This window comes from Bombina bombina, chromosome 3, assembly GCF_027579735.1.
Source record: "Bombina bombina isolate aBomBom1 chromosome 3, aBomBom1.pri, whole genome shotgun sequence".
Lineage (NCBI taxonomy): Eukaryota > Metazoa > Chordata > Amphibia > Anura > Bombinatoridae > Bombina > Bombina bombina.
The window spans coordinates 502,415,871-502,430,914 of record NC_069501.1 but is presented as its reverse complement, the minus strand read 5'-3'; the positions used below and the strand labels follow the sequence as shown (position 1 = coordinate 502,430,914).

At 37.9% G+C, this 15,044-nt stretch overlaps 1 protein-coding gene across 4 annotated transcripts in view; it reads right to left on the bottom strand.

Annotated features, from left to right (window-relative positions):
- TBC1D22B (TBC1 domain family member 22B) overlaps nucleotides 1-14,534 on the bottom strand; it is a 49,499-nt gene extending 34,965 nt beyond the window's left edge. The window contains exons 1-8 of one of the 4 annotated variants that reach the window (XR_008401361.1): nucleotides 14,337-14,534; nucleotides 13,977-14,033; nucleotides 13,153-13,487; nucleotides 9,475-9,654; nucleotides 8,958-9,028; nucleotides 8,751-8,879; nucleotides 8,493-8,558; nucleotides 3,825-3,939 (exon numbers count right to left, since the gene is read on the bottom strand). Coding sequence is in view for 3 of the 4 variants with exons in the window: in XM_053706874.1 (XP_053562849.1) it covers nucleotides 3,825-3,939; nucleotides 8,493-8,558; nucleotides 8,751-8,879; nucleotides 8,958-9,028; nucleotides 9,475-9,654; nucleotides 13,153-13,487; nucleotides 13,977-14,033; nucleotides 14,337-14,497 (1,114 nt within the window). In the remaining variant the exon portion in view is untranslated. The remainder of the gene's footprint in view (nucleotides 1-3,824; nucleotides 3,940-8,492; nucleotides 8,559-8,750; nucleotides 8,880-8,957; nucleotides 9,029-9,474; nucleotides 9,655-13,152; nucleotides 13,488-13,976; nucleotides 14,034-14,336) is intronic. The other 3 variants (XM_053706874.1, XM_053706872.1, XM_053706873.1) reach the window with 3 other exon arrangements.
- Nucleotides 14,535-15,044: the final 510 nt, after the last annotated feature.

The window sequence follows — 15,044 nt, the reverse complement described above, 5'->3', positions numbered from 1 at the left end:
GACATGCTGCTGGGCAGTCAGCACTTTTTAGGTTTCTCCATGCATACACTGCTTCATATGTTACTCATACCACAGCTAGACTGGCTGCCCAAGAAAACATGGACAATGTGGTAAGAACTGGCCAGCTAATTTCATTTCAATTAGCTTTGTATGTGTTGAGTTCACTTGTTTGTATTATGTACTCTAACCTCTATAACTGTTCTTAGTGTTCTGTTATGTACTACTACTACTACTACTACTACTGAATAGCTGTGTGATGTAATATGACAGGCTGCAGGATGTCATGATTGACATTGTCAATGCCACATCCCTCATGATTGCCTGGACAGTCACTCATCTAAATGAATAACACATGCAGCAGTGTGTGCATTGTACTACCTTTACTGGACTTATATTATACACAAGTCATACTGCTGTAAAGTCAGGTTTCTCCATGCTTACACTGCTCCATATGTTAATCATACAACAATTAGAATGAATGCCCAAGAAAACATGACAATGTTGTGTCAGAAGACCTAAGAACTGGCTAGTGGCTACTATGTAACCACAGCACAGGCTGCCAATTTTATTTTTTAACTATTTTGTGGTTTGTATTTTTATGCTCCAAGAGTGTATTGGACATTCAGAAACATGTAGATTACGATTCTGTAGTGTTAAATAATTTTTTAATTTAAAAATTAAAAGTGTTTTAGTCATTTTTAAGAAAATTGTGATTAAAACCACAAACAGCTTTTTTTGGATCGAAAATCACAATTTTCATTTTTGCCCATATCGTCCAGCCCTAATACACACACACATATATTATATATATATGCTTAGAGGAATATGGCTACACCTCACTGACGAGGCCCAATGAAGGAAACAGTCGTCTGGGGTTGCTTTGTTCCTTGTTCAGAAAAGAATTGCCTGGTATTTTGGCGCTGGACTGACTGTAATAGGCGGGATCAGACTGATATACTACAGGAAAGTTCTATTCTGTGAAAAGCATTACTGGGCTAAAAGAAGCTGCACCCAGGTGGTAAATCACCATAGAACAGGCTAACAATGGTATTGAGCTGGTTGTTCGTTCCTGTGAGTGAGTGTGCTTCTGTCTGTCTGTCTGTCTGTCTGTATATATACATACATACATACATATACACACACACTTTCATACATATAATACACACAGTATCTCACAAAAGTGAGTACACCCCTCACATTTTTGCTAACATTTTATTATATCTTTTCATGTGACAACACTGAAGAAATTACACTTTGCTACAATGTAAATTAATGAGTGTACAGCTTTAATAACAGTGTAAATTTGCTGTCCCCTCAAAATAACTCAACACACAACTGTTTGCAACAAAAGTGAGTATACCCCTAAGTGGAAATGTCCAGGGGCCCAAACTGTCAATATTTTGTGTGGTCATCATTTTCCAGCACTGCTTTAACCCTCTTAGGCATGGAGTTTGCCAGAGCTTCATGGGTTTCCACTGAAGTCCTCTTCCACTCCTCCATGACAACATCAAGGAGCTGGTGGGTGTTAGAGACCTTGCGCACCCCCACCTTCCGTTTGAGGATGCCCCACAGATGCTCAATAGGGTTTAGGTCTGGAGACATGCTTGGCCAGTCCATCACCTTTACCCTCAGCTTGTTTAGCAAGACAGTGGTTGTCTTGGAGGTGTGTTTGGTGTTATGTTGGAATACTGCCCTGCAGCCCAGTCGCCGAAGGGAAGAGGATCAGGCTCTACATCAGTATGTCACAGTACATGTTGGCATTCATGGTTCCCTCAATGAACTGTAGTTCCCCAGTGCCGGCAGCACTTATGCAGGCCCAGACCATGACACTCCCACCACCATGCTTGACTGTAGGCAAGACACACTTGTCTTTGTACTCCTCACCTGGTTGCCGCCACACACGCTTGACACCATCTGAACCAAATAAGTTTATCTTGGTCTCATCAGTTCAAGTAATCCATGTCCTTAGTCTGCTTGTCTTTAGCAAACTGTTTGTGGGATTTCTTGTGAAACATCTTTAGAAGAGGCTTCCTTCTGGGATGACAGCCATGCAGACCAATTTGATGCAGTGTGTGGCGTATGGTCTGAGCACTAACAGGCTGGCCCCCACCCGTTCAACCTCTGCAGCAATGCTGGCAGCACTCATACGTCTATTTCCCAAAGACAACCTCTGGATATGGAGCTGAGCATGTGCACTCAACATCTTTGGTCGACCATGGTGAGGCCTGTTCTAAGTGGAACCTGTCCTGTGAAACCGCTGTATGGTCTTGCCCAACGTGCTGCAGCTCAGTTTCAGGGTCTTGGCAATCTTCTTATAGCCTAGGCCATCTTTATGTAGAGCAACAATTCTTTTTTTCATATCCTCAGAGTTCTTTGCCATGAGGTGCCATGTTGAACTTCCAGTGACCAGTACGAGAGAGTGTGAGAGCGATAACACCATATTTAACACACCTGCGACCTTGTAACACTAACGAGTCACATGACACCGGGGAGGGAAAATGGCTAATTGAGCCCAATTTGTACATTTCCACTTAGGGGTGTACTCACTTTTGTTGCCAACGGTTTAGACATAAATGGCTGTGTGTTGAGTTATTTTGAGGGGACAGCAAATTTACACTGTTATACAGGCTGTACACGCACTACTTTACATTGTAGCAAAGTGTCATTTCGTCAGTGTTGTCACATGAAAAGATATAATACAATATTTCCAAAAATGTGAGGGGTGTACTCACTTTTGTGAGAGATACTGTGTGTATATATATATATAGAAATCAGCGCTTAGTAGTTAAACAACCCTGTTACCTAATATAAACACTCCAAAACCTATTCCTGCTGCCCAAAAACCAAACACTAGATATGCACAGGCCCCCGCCTCTGCAAAACTACTGCAAAAATGGGGAAAAAATGTGGCTAAAAAGGAGAGGAAAATATGCGCAGAAATAAGACAAAAAAGGTCTATAAATGCTGAAGGTCCAAATCCTAATTGTACAAACTACAATTTATAGTTTATAAGGTAATCAGTCAATAAATTAATTCACTATCTGTTAAAAGTGCACTTCACAGTTGAAATATTAATATTTTACAGCAACTTAAAATTCAATAAAACTAGTATTAATAACAATAAATAATTAAATAAGAAAACCACTCTCTTATATGCAGAGTTCTTAAAATATAAGAAGTGGAACTTCAGCCTCCGTAGAAAAAAGAAGCTATAGCAATAGTCCCCAAAAAATGTCCAAGGTGCAAAAAGACCTAAATCCAATAACTTACTGGAAATTACCCCAACCATATGAGGTAAGTGCCGCATACACAATCAATCAGTGAGCTCCCTAACTGGTCTGTGATACTGCTCCAATGTTGCCTGGTTTCGATCCACCCCCTCCACCCTAACAAGGAAGCTGCATAGTCTGCCCCACAATTAGGATTTGGCACTTCAGCATTTATAGACCTCCTTTAATCTTATTTCTTTGTGTATATATATATATATATATATATATATATATATATATATATATATATATATATATATATATATATATATATCCCCCAATATTCTTGTTTATACTACTCATTTTTATAATAATTATATGCTTTAAAATTACATCTCTCTTGCTTTGGTGTGCTTGTCCCACTTTACCCAATAAGCAAATCTGAAATCTGGAAACTAAATAGTTAGTTTAGGCAATTTGCATCCACTTGAAAACCATGGTTATGGATTTTGCTTTTACACTTGAGAGAGCATGGGAAAGGCACGAGGTAGTAATTCTCCCTTTCAAATCAGACAAACAAACAAATCAACATATACATTTCTTTCCAATCCTCACCCACGTGTTCGTTCAGGAATACGACAAAGAATGGTGTCACCAGATCATTTATTCCTTGCACGTATCCACTTGCAGGGTGCCGTATTGCCCAAATAAACAGAATCCTCTCGAAGATCTGCCACAAGATGAGAATCACAACTTATCGTAGGTCTTAAACTGCCACAAAAAAAAGCATTGTAATAGCAAAATATTAACCCCTTAAAGTCATACTAAACCCATATTTTTTTTTCAGGATTCAGATATAGCATCAAATTTTAAGCAACTTTCTAATTTACTCCTATTATCAATTTTTATTTGTTCTCTTGCTATCTTTATTTGAAAAAGCAGGAATGTAAGTTTAGGAGCCAGCCCATTTTTGGTTTAGCACCTGGGTAGCACTTAACCAAAAATGGGCTGGCTCCTAAACTTACATTCCTGCTTTTTCAAATAAAGATAGCGAGAACAAATAAAAATTGATAATAGGAGTAAATTAGAAAGTTGCTTAAAATTACATGCTCTATCTGAATAATGAAAGAAAAAAAATTGGGTTTAGTGTCCCTTTAAGCTTAATGGACATAGGTACCATGTCACATAGTACTTTGCCCAGCATACTGCGTTGACATAGTACCTACGTCCAACACTTTGGTGCATGCTGCAGTGCCCACTGTAAGCTTAGTGCTCCCTTACTATATAAAAGGCTGATCACCGATACAGACAGGGACACAGAGTGTGTCACTGTCTGTATAGGGTGCGGTGGTGCTATGGGAGGAAGGCAGGTGGGTGGTCTATCACTGGAGGGGGAAGGGATGGGTCCCTACACTATGTAAAAGTTGATAAATTAGAGGGGCAGTGGGTCCCTACAGTTAGATCGCTTGAAGCAGGAGGTGGGGAGGGTGAAGGGAAAAATCACTAAACTACAGAATATGAAAAAAAAAACAAAAAAAAACACACATAATCACTACCCCCCCATTCTTCAAAACTGGCATGTTGCCAGTAACAAATGTGGCAGTCGGAAAAGAGGTATTTCTGAGGGATTATGGAGGTTGGAGGGATCTCTACACTACAGAAAATAAATAATTTAAAAAAAATCAATTCATACTAGCATAGTGGCTGCCAGTACATTAGATGGTGGAAGCCGATAATAACCAACGTGAGAGGAGAGTGAAGTGAGCTGTTTGGGAGGGATCAGGGAGGCGGTAGGGTAATCACTAGGGATACTCATTTGAATCTTTCGCGAGGATCCGAATGCGGAAGTAAGCAGCGGCTTGTGCCCTTCGGATATTTTCATAGCTGGATTAATTCCTGTAAAAGATCCCCACACTAAGATCTCTGCAAATGTAAATCTTAGTGTGGGTATCTTTAACAAGAATCAATATCTAAAGGGCACAAGCCGCTGCTTACGTCCGCATTCGGATCCTCACGAAAGATGAATGTGCATCCCTAGTAATCACTGCACTACAATCCATTTTACCCTTAACAACTAACTGATTAACCCCTTCACTGCCGGATAGTACAGGAGGTGTGATGCGCATTTGCAAATAGCGGCCTTTTAATTACCACAAATCTATGGCAAAACTATCCATTGTTTGCCATTTCTGAGCAAAGGGAATCCTAGAGAAACTTTTACAACCATTTGTCTTATGACTGTAGCAGTTGTGTGTAAATGATTTTAGTTTGAAATTAAAACCCAAAGTTTGTTAACTATATTTTTGTGGTGGTTAAATGGTGGCATAAAATATACCAACATGGGACTAGATCAATAACTTGGGTTGTCTAATTTAAAAATATATATAGTAGTTTTGGGTATATATAGTTTTTGGGGTCAAATTTGAGCAGTTCTGCTATACCAAATGAGAGTTACACCATTCTATCATTTTAGACATAGTTGCAGAAAAAGACCTTAAAATTATTAAAAATAATAAAACATTATATACATGGTTGGTCTTAGCTGAATCAGAGGATGCCAATGAACCCATTTTGAGATGATGTTGTAATTTCACAGTAATTTCCTAATTCTGAGAATATGTAGTTAAAGCTGTCATCCACTAAAAGCTCTTTTTATGTCCCAAAATAATATATATAGTTTTCATAGGTAAATAAAAAAGGCTCTATTTCTGTGTAATGGTTAGTAAATACCTTGAGATTTTTATATTAAATACATAGTTAAAAAAAATAAAAAACAACACTTTGCAATACACTTTATTACTTATTTTCCCGCCTTTTCTGAAAATTGCAGATATATACATATTGACTGTGGCTAGCATTGTCTTCTGCAAAAGGAAGCCTGGATTTACTCCTTTAAGTGGTTTGTGGCGATTGGCTATTGAAAGAGAATTGCAGCTAATGTTGGTTTTAAAAATGTTAAGACTATTAATACAGTACTTTAATCTATAGCAAGACAACAGAAATGTCTTGTCAATGTGTTTCGTGTCCCTTTATGCTATAATTTAAGAGAGCTATCCAGCTTAAAAACTCTTTTTAACGAGATATGAACCCCAACATTTTTCTTTAATTATTCAGATAGAGCATTAAAAAAAAACAACAACAACCTTTCCAGTTTACTTTTATCATTAAAATGATTTTGTTCTCAAAATTTACCGATCCCAATCCCGAACCCTCTAATCCATAATCTCCATAATCTTACATATGGCAACATAAAAGACCAAGGATAGCTACCGCTACACTGTTCCGCCCCAAAGAATTAGGGATCGCAAACCTCATTCAATACAGACTCTCTTCTTTTTACACCAGAATTATTCATTGGTGTCGACACTCGCCCCGCAAAGAATGGATCCTTCTGCAACACTCATTATCCCACACTCCCACCTTGGTAGCAAATGCTGGTTGCCCCCTAACAAAAGAAATGTGCCAGCATATATCCCAATAATCAGCAAAGAAACTTTGAAACTCTGGGACACATCTATCAAACAATTCAACCACATCTCCACAATACCTTCCCCGCTGACACCCCTTTGCGAAAATCCAGATTCCCTAGTTCAACCTCCTAGCCAAACAACCCAATCACCCCATATCACTAAGTCCCTCCCCTGTCTCACAGCCACTCAGAATGGGAAACTCAAACCCCTACCCGAACTCACCTCCATTCTAGGAAATGCACACATTAACTGGTTTAGACACCAACAATTCACAGACTTTCTCTCCAAACACCCTCAAAAAACACAACTTGTACGCTCCCTGACCAGCTTCGAGAGTAGTTGTATTCATAATACACTCCACAGGGGTTTTCTATCATTCTCACATCAATTACTCATGCAACCAAACAACACGTCCCTTCCTTCATTTACACAGAAATGGGAATGAGAAATAGGTGACACTCAAACCCAAAAGGAATGGCAACAAATCTTCTCAAATATGACAAAATCCTCATGTAATGGAAATGAACGTTAAACTATTATATAGATGGTACTATACTGCATACCGCCTCTACACACCATCCTCCCCACGCTTTCACCAAAATGTTGGAGAGGCTGTGCAGCAATTGGCACCCCCACACATATTTGGTGGACATGCCCAATCGCTCAAACATATTGGGAGGCTATCAAAATTGAGATTGAGAAGATCTTATCCATAAGCCTTGAACTCATTATTTGGTTCTTCCTCTTTAACAAATTCACCCAAGTAAAATGTAAGTTATGTCTAGCTCTATTAACCATTATGACAAACTCAGCTAAGAGACCGATTCCTAAAAATTGGAAATGGAACAATCTACCATCTATCCAAGTTTGGAGGGAAAACCACTCAAACCCTCCAACTGGAAAAATACCATTACACCCGTTAAAAAAAATAAAAATAAAAACGATTACCACTCAATCTGCTTCCTATTGGAAGACTCTCTCTATCAGACAACATTTGTACCCACAGCTGGTAACCTTACCCTCCCCTTAAACCCAAAGCCATTAATCAATCTTAACAATAGACTGAAACTATACCCCATTATCCCTACCTAACTAGACAGAAGATCATCTTTGTAGCCTAACAAAAATACACATGCTTTTCTCTGCAGGATACATTACCTTTCGTTGGTTGAACTTTCTTTTCATTTACCTTGCACTGGTAATATCTTATGTAATTTAAAATTGTACATACAGTGATCTATGTAACTATAACACAACTTGGTTAACAATCTGCTGTATATCGTCTATGCAAAGGACACACTGTTTAGGTCTCCAAATTAACGAAACACTGTTGTATATGTAACTATCTTTATTTTTACATTGTATGTACTGGTTATACATTCTTCAATAAAGCTTTCTTGAAAAAGATAAAAAAAAATTAAAAATTATTTTGTTCTCTTGGTATCCTGTTTAATAGCATACCTAGTATATCTGGAACGCCATGCATTTTTAACAATATCTATACTTTTGAGCACTAGATGGCAGTAGTGTTTGCACAATGCAAGCTGCTGCCATATGGTGTTCCAGATCTACCTAAGTATTCTCTTCTTAACAAAGGATACTAAGACAACAAAGTAAATTTGAGAAGCAAATTAAAGTGCAAAGGCTTTAAAAGCTGTACACTATATCTGAAACTTGGGATGGATTCATGTCCCTGTATTACTACGTATAAAAAAAAATAAAAAAAATGTAAAAATAACTTTTACTAAAAAAACATTAGTATGCCTTTATGCTCTGTGAGAATGATGTGTGCCACAGATCAGTGTTTACTTACCTCTTGAACAAGAGGCTGCTGAAATAGTGGGATTAAGGGGTTGGTCCTTGGAATATCAATATGAATCTGAAAAGTAAAGGGTATGTGAGGTTAAAATACAAACTTTGTTTTTTTCCCCGCCCATTTTCAATTCTTCCAGTGATCTACTTTTTCCAAAACTATTACACCACAGCAGGATATTGTTTTACATAAGACTCTAGGACATACATTCCTCTCTACATCTGAAGATGTATCCTCAGGGAAATGAAAATTCGATACCTGTCTGTATGTATCCTGGTGATGCTCCTCGTTACGGGAGTCATAATACTGTTCTATGAAGCCGAAATACTCCTCCCGCTTACGCTGAAGAGTCAGCATGCGCCGCTCGTTGTTGGCTGGTAGATAGCCCTATAAAAGGAAGGGGAGGGATTAGCAGTTTGGTAAAAGTCCATGAGTCTTGTACAGGTCCATATCCCCACATCTTACCGAGAGAAGTCTCCAGGTAATGGGGCGTATTTCTCGAGGAATCCCTGGCCAACTGCACTTTCTCAGCTCATCTGTAAAAGAAAATATGATGTTATTTTAGTAACAGAAATCTCTGATCACACCCCTTATATTCTTCAAACCTCATATTTTATAAATCATCATCCAAAACAAACTCAACTAAGACTAATCATTCCAGTACCACAGACTGTGGGGCCTATTTATGAAAGGCCTGTCGGATATGATCCGACAGACCTCGCTGAATGCGGAGTGCAATACGCTTTCCGCGTTCAGCATTGCACCAGCAGCTCTTTTGAATTACTGGTGCAACGCCGTGCCCCTGCAGATTTGCGGTGTCAATCAACCCGATTGTATTCGATCGGGTTGAATTGCGGCAATGTCTGTCCGCCTCCTCAGGGCAGGCTGACAGGTTATGGAGCAGCGGTCTTTAGATACGATACGGATACGGAGCTTGATAGATATGCCCCTGTGTCTCTACGTGTATAACCCAGAAGCTTACCCAAGTCAGTGCTAGGAGAAGAAAGCAGCTGCTTGAATTTCTCAAGACGACTTTTTTCCCTCACTGTCATAGGGGGTGCTCCAGATGCATTCTGGTCAGATATTCTGGCCACAAGTGGGATGATAGGGCGGAGTGGGAGGGACTGCTGCTTCTGTAGAGGGTTTCTGTTAGAAGAATCATCTGAAGGAAATGGAATTATTTATAACAAATTACTTAAGGAGTCAAGCAGATTTAAATGTATGCACTCAAAAATCAACAGCTTTAAGCAGTTAGTGAACATCTTTAGGCTAGTTGTGTGCATTATTGCCAGGATTGATTATTGTTGAGAGAGATCTAATCTGAAAATGTCATGTTATCCGTATACATAATGAAATTTGTGAAAAACAATGCAACAAAATCTTAGAAAAAAAATGTTTCAGGTAGTGATGGGCAAAATTTTGGTTTATGGCTGCAGGTAGAGGCATTTGTTTTGTTTCAGTACCGGATATATCAGTGTATAAGTGCAACACACAAACATCTGGATTTGCACAGATCTCTGTGTGTTTCTCTTTCACAATGATATATCCGGCGCCAAAACGAATGCCGCTGCCTGCAGACATATTTGGGCCAAATCCCAAACTTTTGCCCATTCCTAGTTTCAGGGTTTTTTTTAAATAAAAAAAATAAAAACTATTTCAATAACGCAAAAGGGACAGTAAACACATAGAAATTGCAATATAAAATGCTTAAAGGGCCATGATACCCAAATGTTTAAACACTTGAAAGTGATGCAGCATAGCTGTAAAACACTGACTAGAAAATATCACCTGCACGTCTCTATGTAAAAAAGGAAGTATTCACACCCCATTGTAAAGGTCTTTAAGCAGCAAATCAGTATGCCTGTCCCAGGACAGGCAAGGGAGTAAGCCTCGTGCACTCTCATGTTATTTCCCTATTCAGTTTAAAGGGACACTGTAACCAAAATGTTTCTTTCATGATTCAGATTGAGCATGAAATTTTAAGCAACTTTCTAATTTACTCCTATTTTCAATTTTTCTTCGTTCTCTTGCTATCATTATTTGAAAAAGAAGGCATCTAAGCTTTTTTTTGGTTTCAGTACTCTGGACAGCACTTTTTTATTGGTGGATGAATTTATCCACCAATCAGCAAGGACAACCCAGGTTGTTCACCAAAAATGGGCCGGCATCTAAGCTTACATTCTTGCATTTCAAATAAAGATACCAAGAGAATGAAGAAAATTTGATAATAGGAGTAAATTAGAAAGTTGCTTAAAATTTCATGCTCAATCTGAATCACGAAAGAAAATTTTTGGTTACAGTGTCCCTTTAAGGAAGTTTACTATGAAATCTCATGAGATCACAGTAAAAGAGTTCATGACCTCAGCACTGTTGATGCTGATTGGCTGCAGTTTATTTCTTCATTTTTTTTTACCTGCAGCTGGACAGCAGCTGAGTATAACTTTTTACACAGCACTTACTCTGGTGAGCTGAGGAACTTGTGAGGTAAAATATCTTCCTTTTTTACATAGAGATGCTCAGGTCATATTTTCCAGTCAGCTTTTTACAGTTATGCTGCATCACTTTCAAGTGACTTAGCATATTAGTATTATGTCCCTTTAACTGTGCACAGTACAACAACTTTGAAATATGGCTTTATTATTTATTTTGCCCCCTTTTCCTGTAATTTAAAAAGGGCCAGTAAAGTCAAAATTAAACTTATATTGGATAGAGTATGAAATTTTAAACAATTTTACAATTTACTTAGGTTATCAATTTTGCTTAGTTTTCTTGGTATCCTTTATTAAAGAGTAATCCAATGTGAACTAAGGAGCATGCATGTTTCTTTAGCCATCTGGCAGCAGTGTTTGCAACATTGTTTACATAAATATTATACAGATACAAACACAAATACCATAGACTGCTAAAGACAAGTTCACTGTCCAGAGCTTCTATTAGCCCACCTAGCTTTACTCCGAACAAAGGATGTCAAGAGAACAAAGCAAATTTAATAACAAAAGTAAATTGCAAAGTTGTTTAATATCACTATCTTAATCATAAAAATTTCATTTTAACTTTACTGTCCCTTTAAAGGGACATTAAACTCAAAAATTTTATTTCATTATTGAGACAGAGAATACCATTTTAAACAACATTCCAATTTAGTTCTATTATCTAATTTGCTTCATTCTTTAGATATCCTTAGTAAAAGAAATAGCAATGCACATGGATGAGCCAATCACATGAGGCATCTATGTGCAGCCACCAATCAGAAGCTACTGAGCCTATCTAGATATGCTTTTCAGGAAAGAATATCAAGAGAACGAAGCAAATTAGATAATAGAAGTAAATTAGAAAGTTGTTTAAAATTGTATTCTCTATCTGAATCATGAAAGAAAAAAAATTGGGTTTAATGTACCTTTAAGTCTGAAAAATTGTGGATTTTCCAGTCCTGCAAACTGTGAGAGCATAACCTTGCCATTTATGTCCTTAAATTGGCAGTTTATTTTATCTTTTCGGTTGACGCCAAACAAGGAATTTTGTTAACACAATGAGAATAGAAAGCCCTTTAAGTCGAGATTAGCTTCTCCAAATAGGTAAAGTGTTGGGTGGAGTTTGCCCATTTAAAAAAACAGCTGCAGCAAACAAGTTGTTAATCTGTACTCCTATAGTTCATACTCTGCAGGTTTGTTAATCTATTGAAAGATTGTAATGTTGTAAATACAAGGTGTCTACTGTCCCTCTAAGAAGACAACATCACTTGGTGGAGGATAAACTACTATGCAGATTTCACTTTCAAGCAAATCACAAAATAGCTACAAGACTCAGGGCTCGATGATATAAACGTCGCCTGCTCAAAGCCACTTTTTCTCGCCGACTCTCACAGGGCTGCCCCGGTCGAATGATCGTAAAAAAGGGACAGTCCCTGCGAGTGGCGAGATGGCTCCTATTAAAAGTATTGGAGCTCGCTGGATAGGGACACTTCATTCCTTCGAGCAAAGTTAGTAGGGAGCAGGGGGAGCACATTAAAATTAAAATCCCGCAGCCAATATAACTCACATTATGCTGCTTTCTGCATAGAGCATCTTGCATTCGCCTATATTTTCGTATATATGTGTCTATTAGGGTAATAATTATTTTGTGTGCTCTGAGAAAAGCTTACCACCTTTTATTTGGCGAGAAAAAAACTGATATCTGCAGTGCGAAAAATATTTATAGAATTAGGCTGGGATTAGAGACATTTTCATATACGCCCATTTTACGAAACAAAAACAATTACGCTTGTATTTTGTATTTATAAGTAAAAATTTCTGTGTGATTTTTGCACATCCAGTGTACTAAAATTACTATTTGCGCTGTGCATATTTAATTTGATTTATTCCTGTGTAAATTACATACAAATTTTACATTTCTTTTAAAATACGATTTTTGGTGAAGAATTTTGTTACGATTTTTTATGCACCTTAACAGTACAATTGTTCCCTGCTTATTTTTGTGTGATTGGTTCAAATATTTGTTTTGTATGATGTTTAAAAAACAAATTGAATTGTGCATTTTTTATATGAAAATGCAGTATTCGCCCCTTAGCAAGACACCCCGTTTTCAGGGTAAAAAGTGGCTTTAGATCATTCCACCAGGGAAATAAAAGGACTGGCGAGCATTCTTTAATAATCTTGCCTACCCAGAGAGCTTTCAATCATCGAGCCCTTAGAATAAATTGATGGTGTAAGCACACCTGTGGTTGTCCTATGCAGATGGTCTTCACTCATTGATTTTATCACAGCAGTCTGAAAAGGAGCCTCTTCTTGCAATTTTAAATGACTTTCTATGACCTGTGCAGCGGTCACTTGTGCCACCTTGGAGTTGAGGGGTTGATATGTCGGAGTGTGTTGAACCTCTTCTCCATCGTCTTCAATATCCCATGCATCACTTGTGTTCTTTGCAAACTCATGGAAACTGGAGGCCTTTCTGTTCTTATGATGAAGTGGGTGTCCCCTTGTGCGATCAGATAAAAAACTGTAAAAATGGTTAAATATAAATACAATTTCCAAAAAATGAATGATCTAATAGGAAGTGGTTAAATGGACAAAAACCCAAGTTTTCTTATTTCATGATTCACATAGAAAAAATAATTTTAAACACCTTTCCAATTTACTTCTATTATCAATTTTTCTTCGTTTACTTGCTATCCTTTGTTGAAAAGCAGGAAGGTGAGCTCAGGAGTGTGCACGTGTCTGCAGCATTACATGACAGCAGTTTTGCAACATTATTATACATTAGCAAGAACACTAGATGACAGCAATATTTCCTGTCATGTAGTGCACCAGGCATGCAACACTCTACTTATCTAGATGTCTCTTCAACAAAGAATAACAAATGAACAAAGCAAATTTGATAATAGAAGTAAATTGAAAACTTCTCTAAAATTGCATTATCTATCTGAATCATGAAAGAATTTATTTGGGTTGCATGACCTTTTAAACATAAACAAACAATTACTAATACCTCTTATTAAGCCGGTGATCAAGAGGAGGATGCTGGGCACCATACACAGGCTGTATACTATGAGAAAACAAATAATAAACTTATAAACACTGTAAGCAGCTTATTTGGTGTTGGATTTATAGAAATAAATTGCCAGTTTGCCTTCCTGTTTAAACTATTATTTCACAAATCAGTATAGTAAACAATCACCCTCTCTACTGGAGAACAATTCCATGAATACACAACTCTTGAAATGCACTTTTTTTCTAACCCTAAATGTCATTAATATCAGCTGTTTACATCCCTCCCTTACACCATATATGGAACTCTACTTTCTATCTGATGCGAGCATTGACGCTTATTCTTCCCAGGCCGTCTCACCTGCCCGGTAATTTTGTACTCTTTTTCCAGAATGGCCGACTATTATCGGACATCCTGTCAGCCTTGGATGCCTCTGTCTCGAGTTTTCTCACCCACTCCAAGGCTCCACTTCCACCATCACGGTGCCGGGTGAACGGCACTAGATGATTGGTTGCATTCATCAGTCTGTATGGGGAAAGCCAATGAAAACAGACGATGCTTCTGGGTATCAATATGCAGGTGACGTTTCCAGGATGCGATCAGTTGAGCGCTCAGCTCACGGAGGTCGAAAGCCAGCCATGTTGGTACGCTCGCTTAAGGAGACCAAAGTCGCGATGCTAAAGCTGCACAGCCATCTTTGTACACCCAAATAATATGACAGGCAGTTGAGAAAAGCTTGGTGACATTTCCTCGCTACGCCCATATGACCTTTCTTATCTTGACATACTATTTTAAACGTTATTGTTGATTTAGAACAGCAATTCAATATATATGAATTTATAATTGATGGGTCATTTATATCGAACAGTATTGTACTTTAATAGGAACGGCGTTCCTTCGTTTACTGTAATGTGTTGATTGTTGAGTGAACATTATAATTCATTCAACTAAATTAAAGTGAAGGTAAAGTATGGATGTTTTTTCAGCCTAATTATATTACTTAGATCCTAAATAGTGTGATCGCTAACTTTTTTTCCAGCATTTCAATAAGTATTTGTTTATTACAAA